The 12,915-nt window shown below is 37.9% G+C and overlaps 1 protein-coding gene across 2 annotated transcripts in view; it reads right to left on the bottom strand.

Annotated features, from left to right (window-relative positions):
* The window catches only part of hars (histidyl-tRNA synthetase), a 17,088-nt gene extending 6,089 nt beyond the window's left edge, over window positions 1–10,999 (bottom strand). Inside the window, exons 1-8 of one of the 2 annotated variants that reach the window (XM_061979612.2) lie at window positions 10,757–10,924; window positions 9,896–10,142; window positions 9,732–9,821; window positions 7,379–7,498; window positions 7,196–7,291; window positions 3,148–3,273; window positions 1,209–1,316; window positions 1,015–1,113 (exon numbers count right to left, since the gene is read on the bottom strand). In XM_061979612.2, the coding sequence (XP_061835596.2) occupies window positions 1,015–1,113; window positions 1,209–1,316; window positions 3,148–3,273; window positions 7,196–7,291; window positions 7,379–7,498; window positions 9,732–9,821; window positions 9,896–10,006 (750 nt within the window). In that variant the 5' untranslated portion in view covers window positions 10,007–10,142; window positions 10,757–10,924. Of the gene's footprint in view, window positions 1–1,014; window positions 1,114–1,208; window positions 1,317–3,147; window positions 3,274–7,195; window positions 7,292–7,378; window positions 7,499–9,731; window positions 9,822–9,895; window positions 10,143–10,756 lie in introns of both variants that reach the window. The other variant, XM_061979613.2, reaches the window with a different exon arrangement.
* Window positions 11,000–12,915: the final 1,916 nt, after the last annotated feature.

The following is a 12,915-nucleotide window of genomic DNA, read 5'->3' as shown; positions in this document are numbered from 1 at the left end:
AAGGCGAAAACCGTTTATCAACAACACCCAGAAACGCCGTCGGCTTCGCTGGGCCTGAGCTCATCTATAATGGACTGATACAAAGTGGAAAAGTGTTATGTGGTCTGACGAGTCCACATTTTAAATTGTTTTTGGAAACTGTGAACGTCGTGTCCTCCGGACCAAAGAGGAAAAGAACCATCCAGATTGTTATAGGCGCAAAGTTGAAAAGCCAGCATCTGTGATGGTATGGGGGTGTATTAGTGCCAAAGACATGGGTAACTTACACATCGGTGAAGGCGCCATTAATGCTGAAAGGTACATACAGGTTTTGGAGCAACATATGTTGCCATCCAAGCAACGTTACCATGGACACCCCGCTTATTTCAGCAAGACAATGCCAAGCCACGTGTTACATCAACGTGGCTTCATAGTAAAAGAGTGCGGGTACTAGACTGGCCTGCCTGTAGTCCAGACTTTTCTCCCATTGAAAATTTGTGGCGCATTATGAAGCCTAAAATACGACAACGGAGACCCCCGGACTGTTGAACAACTTAAGCTGTACATCAAGCAAGAATGGGAAAGAATTCCACCTGAGAAGCTTAAAAAATGTGTCTCCTTAGTTCCCAAATGTTTACTGAGTGTTGTTAAAAGGAAAGGCCATGTAACACAGTGGTGAACATGCCCTTTCCCAACTACTTTGGCACGTGTTGCAGCCATGAAATTCTAAGTTAATTATTATTTGCAAAAAAAAAAATAAAGTTTATGAGTTTGAACATCAAATATCTTGTCTTTGTAGTGCATTCAATTGAATATGGGTTGAAAAGGATTTGCAAATCATTGTATTCCGTTTATATTTACATCAAACACAATTTCCCAATTCATATGGAAATGGGGTTTGTACTTGATATTATTTTGCTGTTTGACATGCATCTTGGAGGTCATAGATCTATTAGCCAATGGTTACGTAGAAGTTATCCTCCACTAAGTAATCAGGTGCTTTCGAAGTGTACACACATTAGTAAGTCTGCGTACCTTGTCCAGTTTGTCCACTGTGGAACAAATGGTGCGGAACTTGTCATCTGGAACGCCACACACGGCAAACATCCCATCAAGGATGCGCCTGTCGTTGACCTGGAATTGGTGCATATGGTGGCAGAGATGATGGCGCTCTTCAGTGGGTTTGCTTGATGACTTGACTGGAATAACATGTGTCAATCGAATGCTACCTTGATGCAAAAGTCGCCAAGGTCCAGCTGGCTAAGGATTTCATGAACGATCCTTAAGCACTCAGCATCCGGAACCATGCTGTCATGCTGGCCTGCTATGTCAAAATCCTACGACAAAGAATCATTCATGAATGGTTGGCCACTAACAGCAGAAACATGAAGTGAAAAATAACTGGTGGGTGTTATTGAGGACATGACATCACCAGGACTGATTCTTCAGTCCATCACCTCTCAACACTGCAGTCAAGTATCTACAAACCACTTGATAACTATTTCAACACATGAACTATCCTGATGGCTAGTGTACAGTGTATTTGGAAAGTATTCAAAGCTCTTCGCTCTGTTCACATGTTATGTTACAGCCCTTTTCTAAAATCTACACACATATTCACAGCCTTTGCTCAGTACTTTGTTGATGCACGTTTTGGCAGCAATTACAGCCTCAAGTATTCTTGAATACAATGCTACAAGCTTGGCACACCTATCTTTGGGCAGTTCCATCCATTCTTCTTTACAGCACCTCTCAAGCTCCATCAGGTTGGAATAGGAAGCAATGGTTTTCATCCAGGATGTCTCCGTACATTGCTGCTTTATCTTAGTCTAGTCAGGGAGGTCACTCGGTCAGAGCTACAGCATTTCTCTGTTGAGAGAGGAGAACCTTGCAGAAGGACAAACATCTCTGCAGCAATCCACCAAAGAGGCCTGTATGGTAGAGTGACCAGACATAAGAATATTTCTTGATAAAAAGTTAGCAAAAATGCACCTGAAAGACTCTCAGACCATGAGAAACTAAATTCTCTGGCCTGATTAGACAAAGATTGCACTTTTTGGCGTGAATGCCAAGCATCATATTTGGAGGAAACCAGGCACGGCTCATCACCAGGCCAATACCACCCATACAGTGAAGCCTGGTGGTTGTAGCATCATGCTGTGGGAATGTTTTTCAGCAGCAGGAACTGGGAGAACAGTCAGGATAAAGGGAAAGATGAATGAAGCAATTTACAGAGACATCCTGGATGAAAAAAATTGCCTCCCATCCAACCTGATGGAGCTTGAGGTGCTGCAAAGAGGAATGGGCAAAACTGCCCAAAAATAGGTGTGCCAAGCTTGTGGCATTGTGGCAGACTTGAGGCTGTAATTTCTGCCAAAGGCATATCAACAAAGTATTGAGTAAAGGCTGTGAATACTCATGTACATTTTCTATTGTTTTTAAAATAAATCAGCAACATTAATATAAAAAAAGAATTGTCATTATGGGGGTACTGTTTGTAGAATTTTGAGGACAAAAATTTATTTATTCCATTTTGGAATAATGCAGTAACAAAAAAAATGTGGAAAAAGTGAAGCACTGTAAATACTTACCGAATGCACTGTATATATAGAATGTTGTTTCTATTCATCCAATTTCTATATCGCTTTTCCTCATTAGGGTCACGGTGAGCTTGAGTCTATCGCAGCAAACTTCTGCTGTTTTGTAGTTTTGGAACGGTTAGCCTTCACACTTGTCTCACTTTGAATTCAAATCTACTGGCAAGCGGACCTAGACCTATCTCTGCCTTTGTCCACAATTGATCAAACCAAGTAGTCCAGAATGTCAAGTGTGAACTCACCTTTAAGAGTCAACACTCAGGCTGTGTCCACATGAACACTTTTAAAGAGTGTTAAAACATCTCCATCGACATTGTCAAATATATAAAATATAGTAGTATGTGCATTGTCAAATATGATCTCGCATACACAGGGGACTGTATGGAAATTTTACGTTTAAGCCATGACGCACTAATTTTTTCTGTGGATGGGTAAAATTCTGCAGATATTGTGGCTAAAATCGCATTTTTGTTTGATTGTTCATTTCCTCAGCTGATATCAGCCTACCCAAACCTTAAAATATGTATAGTGAAAATTAGTGCACTTATTACAAAGTGAACACATGACTCACACACTGGTAAAACTCTCGATAGCGTCCACGGGTCATAGCAGGGTTATCACGACGGTACACTTTAGCGATGTGGTAGCGTTTGATGTTGGAGATCTTGTTCATGGCCAGGTAGCGAGCAAATGGCACCTGAAAATGAGGAGATTAAGGACAACACACTTTTTCATACAAGACTTGCTGGATGTTCTCTCATGAAAAGCCAAATACATGATGGAAGTACTTTGATATGTACAAATATGACGCACAGATGAATCTCACTAAATTTAAATAGCTTTGAAAGTTCATTTAATTTTTTAGAAGTCAAACTTGTCATGACCTTTGTGGCAATTTTTGGACTTGTGTTGTTTTCCTGGGTGTGGTGTTATATTTGTTCGAGCGCTCTCATTGCTAGTTCCTACTTCCTGTGCCTTTCACTTACTGCCACTTCTCCTCTGGCCTGAGCGCCGCTCCCCAAACCTGTCCCTGACTGGTAACCAGGACACATCTGTTTTTGGTTACCAAACAAAAAGTGTCTCTCTACCAACACTCTATACTTAGTTTGTGTCGCTGGATAATTTTATTGTGTAATGGTGTTTTGCAACTTCTGCTTGTCTGCATTGTACCGTGTTGCTTTACATTTTGTGTACACTTCCTAGCTGCACTAAGTTTTGTTTGCATATCACAAATCACATCTTTACCCTGATACAAACATGTTGAAAGGAGAAACTGGAAATTGTGATGTATGCCTGTTCAAAGTAAACTCAAACCATAACCATTCTGCCTGCTGTTCTCTGCGTCGCGCTGCAAGCAGTGCTTCCAAATCCTGACAAAACTTAGATTTCTATAGAGTTACATCACACAGTCACATAATTCCACAATGTTTAGGATAAACACACTCACTGTAATTGAACAAAAAACCTAGTGCTCAAATGTTCCAATCATATTCAGTACTACATAAAGATACTTTCAGGTAAGTGTCTTTAAACTGACAATATAAACAACATGTAACAAATGTAAAATGTGTTCACATTACTGTCTTTCAACTTTTTACTTCAGAGAAACAGCGTCCTCTGTAGGTAGGAGACATCTTATATCACTTTGGAAAATGCTGGAGACATCTTATATCCCTTTGGAAAATGCTGATTCTCAGAAAAGTTAGCTAAAAATTTAACTTTTAATAATGTAAATACCTTACAAATTGATGCTTGGCCTGGCTGGCATCAAATATATTTCCGGGTAAGGATTTATCAAGTATAGCTTCTCATATTACCGGTACTTATGTTCCCCGCAGTCAGCGTCACCAAACTTTTTTGTTGTCTGCGCTGCCACCTGGCGCATTTCCTACTTAAAACATGGATAGCAAATCAATTTAAAATATGAGTTAGTTCAATGTTTTTGTTTTTTTATGTGGGTTAAAACATTGCAACTTCTGACCGGCTTGATGTCTCGTCTTGGAAATGCTCCAGTTGAAGGTGGCGGTTTTGCCTTGCAGTATACGTGTTTTCGCCACGGTTTGTTTGTCTGTCTGTTAGAAACATAACTCAAAAAGTTATAGATTTTGATGAAAACTTTAGAAAATGTCTGAAAAAACAATCCTTTATCTCCTCTTTAAGACCTTCCACACACGTACCTCACACCCTCGTGCTACTCAGGGAATTTTGTGAGATGTAGTTTACTTCCAGACTGACCAATTCAAAAGTGCCAGCAAAAACTACACTGACCAGGTTTTCATTCTATACCGTCACACGTTATCACGGCATTATTGTGATGATTTTCATAGTGAAATACCGCGGGATTTATAATACCGTTACACCCCTACAGATTTCTGCTCTAATGAAATAATTTACCGGAAAAACATTCCTGAGACTTTAAATGTTCTCTATTCTTAATTGAATTACTGAAATCAAATCACTTTTGCTAAATATATTCTCATTTTGTAGTTGTTTACAAGCCTCAGCAACACTGTTTACGTGAAATTTGTGTACGTCAAACACTGTGTGCGTGAAGAACGTGTACGTAAAGGAAGTGTATGTGAAAAAGGAAATTCTACAAGAAGGACTGTGTGCGTTAAAGAAGTGTTCGTGAATGAAGTGTTGGTGAAGGACGTATACATGAAGTAAGTGTACGTGAAGGACTGTGTGCGGGAAGGACATGTACGAGAAGGACGTGTATGTGAAGAAAGTGTTACATAAAAGTAGGGCTGGACAATTAACCAAATTTTGATTTTGATCATGGCTTCTCACGATCATGAATATATAATAAAAAATAAAAAAAGATTTATGGTCCTCGCAACATGCATGCAAATTCCGGAGCTTGTAACGGTAAAACGAATAAGTGAGGGTGTGAGTGGAAAAAAGACCACGTCTATTAGAAGTTTGGGATCTCATCATGGTTGCTATTTTCTAATTTAACACAGAGCTAATATGCCGAATTAATAATCACTGAAATAAAATAAAAAAGTGAGGCATATCATTTCCGCCTTCACATAACCACGGTTGGAATCACATAATTTAGCAATAAAACGGAATCCGCTGATAAACGCAAAATAATTACAGAGAAATTTACATAAATGTGAGTGAAATGTTGTCATTGTGAGGAAAAAGGACATTTGTTTGGGAAAACAATGTGTCGGTGAGCGGTCATTAATCTCTGAAACATGTCCTAAACTAAACGTTGACATGATCACTTCAAACAGTGACTAAACTAAGGAGCTAAAGCTCGCAAGAACAATCCATAGACATACTACACATCTCATCTACTTGTGTTGTTGTGAATTACATCATCGATGTAAGATCGCGGGGATGCATACTTGCCAACCTTGGGGGGCGGAGGTATATTGTAGCCAGGAAGAGTTAGGGATGCAAGGGATTCTGGGTATTTGTTCGTTGTGTTACGGTGCGGATGTTCTCCCGAAATGTGTTTGTCATTCTTGTTTGGTGTGGGTTCACAGTGTGGCGCATATTTGTAACGGTGTTAAAGTTGTTTATGCGGCCACCCTCAGTGTGACCTGTTTGGCTGTTGAACAAGTATATCTTTCAGTCACTTTCGTGTGTATGCAGAAGCCGCATACAACATATGACTGGGCCGGTAAGCTGTTTGTATGGTGAAAAAGCGGACGCGTGGACAGGTTGTAGAGGACTCTAAAGGCAGTGCCATCACGGCACGCCCTTAATATTGTTGTCCAGGTGAAAATCGGGAGTAATTCGGGAGAATGGTTGCCCCGGGAGATTTTCGGGAGGGGCACTGAAATTCTGGAGTCTCCCAGAAAAATCAGGAGGGTTGGCAAGTATGCGGGGGTGAGGGACAAGCGGTAAAAAATGGATGGATGGATGGATGGATGTAAGATCGATGTACAAGCAGCAGCCGCAACTTCAGAGTCGCTCTCTTTTTTTGTACAGCCTCCAGTCCTTTCTTTACTTGTCAAGCTGAGAACAACAGCACAGCACACTTTCCCCCTTCACAATAATACCGCTTTGCGCCACATCCGGTCTGACTGGGCTAACAAAATAAAGGTTTAAAAAAATAGTACTTTACACAAGCACTTATTGTTACATTTTCACAATTATTATGCATTGACTTAAAATATTGGTCAAAACTGTCTAAAGATGTATTGCACCAAAACATTTTTTAAATGTTTGTATTTAATTAAAAAAAACATTTTATGACATTTTAACACAAAACGCACACACTATGGTGGCTAAATAAGGTTAAAAGGTAAAAAACTGAATAAAAAACAATTAACAGAATAAAATGTTTGTGTCTTTTTAATATTGTTATTGTTGTTTAACTTTATTGTTATTACTATTATTATTTTTGGCTTATTGTGGTTTATTCATTACTCATTTATATCCGTTTTTTAACTTTATTTAAATTTAGTTTTGGTGGTAGAATAAATACTAATGTTTTAAATCAAATTAATATGTTATTATAATATAAATTTTAAAAATTGGGATTATAATTTTTTACATAATCATCCAGCCCTCACGTGATGGAAATGTATATAAAAGACGTGTAGGTGAAGGACGTGTTAGTGAAGAAAGTGTACATGAAGGACTGTTTAAGTGAAGGATACAGTAAGATCATATCTGAGGGACAGCAGTTCTCCTCCTTGGTCTTTCAGGTCGTAGATGAGCTTGGAGTCTTCTCCATACTTGCCTGTCAGTGTTTCCTACATAACAGCAAGCAAATCACATGCAAATCAAGTAAATGTTTATAAATAAATACAATTATAAGTACAAGTTTTATGAATTTTGACCTTCAGTTCAAAAACTGGAGTGTCGATGGTTTCTGCTCCATGACGTTTGAAGCAGCTGATGATAATGTTGAAAACTTTTTCTCTTATGGCCATCTGCTTGGGGTTGTAGTCCCTTGTTCCCTGACACAAAGAGAAAGATTGTACACTTCAGTGCGTCTCTACACAAAGAGTCAAAGACACTTAATGAGAACAAGATAATTCACCCCCTTCTTTTAATCCCGGAATGGTACAAACGCGCAAATCTGTACTTTAAAAGGGCGCCGAAACTGGTACTTAAAAAATGTTAAACAAAACAATTACTTTTTATTTTTATGGAACTTTTTGACATTCTAGTTGAACTGACTAATAATCTAAATACTTCAATGACATAAAATAAAACATTAAGTACCGGTAATACATTCAAAAATATGAAATACAATTTACAAATTATCCAAATTATTGCAGCATAATAGAACAAAGAGAATGTGCAAAATTCTTAAAAATTGGGGTTGTTCCAAAATGTAACCTCGCTTGCCATAACAGTCATTGGTGCATTCTCCTTTTTTTGGCCCAGTTAATACCGTGTATATAAGCACCGGTACTATTACAGAACTAGGTTTTGGTGCCACTCTCTACATGTAACTTGCCTTTTAAAAAGAAAAACTAACTTTTAGATAATAACCACATGGTACTGTGCTCTCTTGTAGTTGTTGCATTTTTCTTTGTTTCTTGCTTTGGAACAATGAGAACACAAGTCAAATTCCGTGTGTGTTAAACATACTTGGCCAATTAAGCTGAGTCTGGTTGTATGAAAAACAATACAATAGTACCACAAACAACTACAATACAGTACTTTCACGAAATAGTAATGTGAAACAATCACCTCTTCTAGCAGACTGAAAAGGACTTCTTTAAATTTATTTTTGGTTTATTCTGATTGGCATGTTACCATCTCATTAGATCCAACATGTAACACTATGTAACTGCCAAAAAGGAGAGGGCTTAAAGGGAAACTGCACTGTTTATGGAATTTTGCCGATTGTTCACAATCAATATGAAAGACATGACGACGGATGTATTTTATAATGCATTCTAACTCGTAAATAGACGTAAATAAGAGTCCGCTTATAACTAAGTATTCCGTCCATAAATCCCTCTAAAAAAAAATCTAAGGAGTGCCAACAAGACTCCATTTACATTTTAGTGATATTGTTATAAGCACTAACGCAGACAAACTATTTATAGTGGCGCTGTAATCAAAAAGAGCTAATAGCTTGTGCTGGCTGTATTGACATCAGCGGCTGCGGTGAGCTGCTTTCAGGCATCGGCGCTCAAAAGTTTATTCTACATCATAAGTAATGCCTCTCTCCTTGATAATAGAGGAATGAAGACCTAATCTGACAAGTTGGTCAACTTTAGCATCCAATTTGGACCCAGAAATGGCGAGAAAAACACGAAAAATACACTTTGTTCTAACCCCCCTTTTTTCTTCACCAGGATTATGAGTCATTCTTTTTCTAAATGGGAATATTTGAACTCCGTAGCAGTTGGCATCCGAATGACAGCAGTGACAGCACTGAGTAATAATCAGTGATGTTGTGAAGGAAAAAGCGGACGATGTGATGCGTTTTATAAATTAATGCGCCGCCAAACGCTTAAAATGATCAAAATACGTAAATATTACATGTCATTATAAATGTGCCTGTTACTACATTACGTATATACTTACAGTGTGCATATGAAACCTTAATGGAGGTGTTTGGATGTTTTTAGAGCATTTTATAGGCAGAATAGAGCGATTGCCGGAGGCTCTATTGTAAGCAGACTTTTAATCGCATTTAATTACTATTTTGAATGCATTAAAAAAAGAAAAACATACGTGTTCTTCTCGTACATAAGGATTGTGAATAATAGGTGTTATGGGTTTTTTGTTTGTTTTTGTCATAAAGAAATACAATCATGTGTGCTTACGGACTGTATCCCTGCAGAATGTATTGATCTATATTGATATATAATGTATATATTGTGTTTTTTATGTTGATTTAATAAAAATTAATTAAATAAATAATAAAAAATATTTATTTTTTTATTTATTTTTTTAATTTCTTATGCGGCCCGGTACCAATCGGTGGTTGGGGACCACTGCTCTAGGCCACCAGTTGAATAGCCCTGTACTACGCCAACTAGTGGCGGGGAGGCTTACAACTCAAAATTATGCTCACAACTTCAAACAAAACAAAAAGTTGAAACACAGCTCATGTCTCAAAATATTAGCAAGTTGGGGCAATCGTAGAGTTGAGGTATTACTATCTCAGAAGTATTACTACAGACAGAAGGCGCAGAAAGTCATTTGCACCACAGTGTGCACTGTTACCTTGGCTGTCTTCAGGACGAACTGATTCTTTCCATCGTCTCCTCCCAACTGTGCCTTCAGCTCCAGAAGTTTAGCCACTTCTTTATCAATCTGTGACGGACAAAGCAATAATAAAAATGACATCACTTTTTACAAATCATACACACATTGGAATTCAAGCCTACCTGTGCAACAGTAATTCCCAAAAAAGAACGGCGAGATTGGACAAAGTTTAAAAGTGGTAGGCCCACCATAGCAGAGCAGGTGCGCACCGCAAACATGTCCAGTATGTTCATACAACAACACAAAGTGAGCAGTGTGCCATCCAGTGGAAATGGCAGCCAAAGCAATATATTCCGTAGACGGTCATGCGATGATGATGGTGAAGGTCAGGCAGGAAGAACAGGAGAAAAGTGGTAAGCAACCCTAACACTTGGGGTGTCGAGGTATGATGCATCATCATCACAGTTGAGGAGGATAGAACATAAGAATTACCAAGTCATTCAAAGCATCCAGCCTACTGCACATACATACAACATTGCAGTAATGCAGGTATAAAATATGTACAGTACTGTGTACATTACCTCTTAAGGTGTACATTTTAATAGCCTGGCTCTCAAACGCAGTTAAGACATCTAAATCTAAAACCAATACATTCATCAATAACAACCTTTAAGTAACATTCGTGATGTAACCAGTATTTCAGCATATTAGATGAATGTGTGTATTTGCAGTGTAACCACAGGGTGTCAACGTGGGTAGCTATTGCGTCATCCTCTGAGTTCCATGTACATTACATTATTATTTCGCGTTTATCCTACTTTTGTCATGACATTGCCAGCATTTTCAAATCACGTTAGCAGAAGACAGCCAAAATACAAAAATAAGATGTTGAATTGTGATAAAATACACAAAGCGGCACTACTTTTAACAATGGCGTATAATGCATGTACAGAAGACTAATTATTGTAATAAATGAATACAGCATGTATGTATTGTTACACAAGTGTGACTTATAAAAAGCTCATGACTGAAAGATTGCTGACCTGCTCTTTGTTCGCTTTCTCAGACTTCATCTTCCGAACTATTTCACCTTGACTTTTAATAGCATCCTGAATTTTTGCTTTGCCTTCCATCGCTGCTCGAGTGACCTAAGGATAAGACGACGTTTGCTCTCAGATCGAGCATGAAAAGCAGAATTAAAGCGGAAGCGGAAGTGGAATTATTTCTTCTTCTTCTTCTTGAGGCGAGCTGGGTGGGCGGCACCTGACGTCATCACTCGGTGAACCACCATCCGGACTGGAGTGAATAATAACAATTAATTAAAGCTGCGAGCATGAATGTCACATGCGGTCACGTCGTTCCGGATGCCTCTACATTTATTTTTTTTAATTTTTTTTTTTTTTTTTTTTTTTTAACAACAAACATACATTTATAATGCACACAAAAGTCAAGGCACTTTCAACATAACCAACAATCTACACATCAGGTTGAGCAAAACATGTCAAGAAAAGAAAACAAAAGCAAATACAGATAGAGTATTAAATATTAATAAATAATAATAATATAAAATATGGGGAAAAAAGACAAAAAGGGTTACCTAAATCACTTTAAATGTTTTTAACAAGGATATCAATTTAAGGACTTTTGTCTCTTAATTAGGGATGTCCGATAATGGCTTTTTGCCGATATCCGATATTCCGATATTGTCCAACTCTTTAATTACCGATACCGATATCAACCGATATACGCAGTCGTGGAATTAACACATTATTATGCCTAATTTGGACAACCAGGTATGGTGAAGATAAGGTACTTTTTTAAAAAATTAATAAAATAAGATAAAGAAATTAAAAACATTTTCTTGAATAAAAAAAGAAAGTAAAACAATATAAAAACAGTTACATAGAAGCTAGTAATTCATGAAAATTAGTAAAATTAACTGATAAAGGTTAGTACTGTTAGTGGACCAGCAGCACGCACAATCATGTGTGCTTACGGACTGTATCCCTTGCAGACTGTATTGATATATATTGATATATAATGGGGCAGCAAGGTGGCAGGAGGGTTAGTGCGTCTGCCTCACAATACGAAGGTCCTGAGCAGTCCTGGGTTCAATCCCAGGCTGGGGATCTTTCTGTGTGGAGTTTGCATGTCCTCCCCGTGACTGCGTGGGTTCCCTCCGGGTACTCCAGCTTCCTCCCACCTCCAAAGACATGCACCTGGGGATAGGTTGATTGGCAACACTAAAAATTGGCGCTAGTGTGTGCATGTCAGTGTGAATGTTGTCTGTCTATCTGTGTTGGCCCTGTGATGAGGTGGCGACTTGTCCATAGTTATATAATAGTTATCTAAATACATCTGGTGGTAACATCTTTGTTTGTGTGTGCTGTTGCCCAAAATGGCATCGTTAATGTCCTGTACAGTAGATATTGTTGCTCATTTGACTGCTAATTTGTTTGCTCATGTCAAGCTTTGGAACAATGATAATGGAAAATGCAACTACTGTAGTGTTTGGAATCATCAGCATTATCAAAGCAGATATGATGTGATTGGTTATTGTTGTACTGCGTAGATTTTACATGTGGGAATCACAAAAACAGAACATTCAAAGCAAAGCACAACACGGAAATACATGTAAAAAAATAAGGGCATTGAACATTATTTCTTTATTAAGGACATTATGTTTAATTTGATTGACATTTTTAGAGAGATATAACATTGGCAGTGTTTGTTCTTGTGGTACCATAGTTGTATTTTTAAGTATACATATATATATATATATATATATATATATATATATATATATATATATATATATATATATATATATATATATATATATATATATATATATATATATATATATATATATATATATATATATATATATATATATATATATATATATATATATATATATATATATATATATATATATATATATATATGACCTACTCAGTGGCCTAGTGGTTAGAGTGTCCGCCCTGAGAGCGGTAGGTTGTGAGTTCAAACCCTGGCCGAGTCATACCAAAGACTATACAAATGGGACCCATTACCTCCCAGCATCAAGGGTTGGAATTGGGGGTTAAATCACCAAAAATGATTCCCGGGCACGGCACCGCTGCTGCCCACTGCTCCCCTCACCTCCCAGGGGGTGATCAAAGGGGATAGGTCAAATGTAGAGGACACATTTCACCACACC

Source organism: Nerophis lumbriciformis, linkage group LG19 (genome assembly GCF_033978685.3).
Source record: "Nerophis lumbriciformis linkage group LG19, RoL_Nlum_v2.1, whole genome shotgun sequence".
Taxonomy (NCBI): Eukaryota; Metazoa; Chordata; class Actinopteri; order Syngnathiformes; family Syngnathidae; genus Nerophis; species Nerophis lumbriciformis.
Note: the sequence above shows the minus strand (reverse complement) of the source record. Positions and strands in the feature narration are given on the sequence as shown.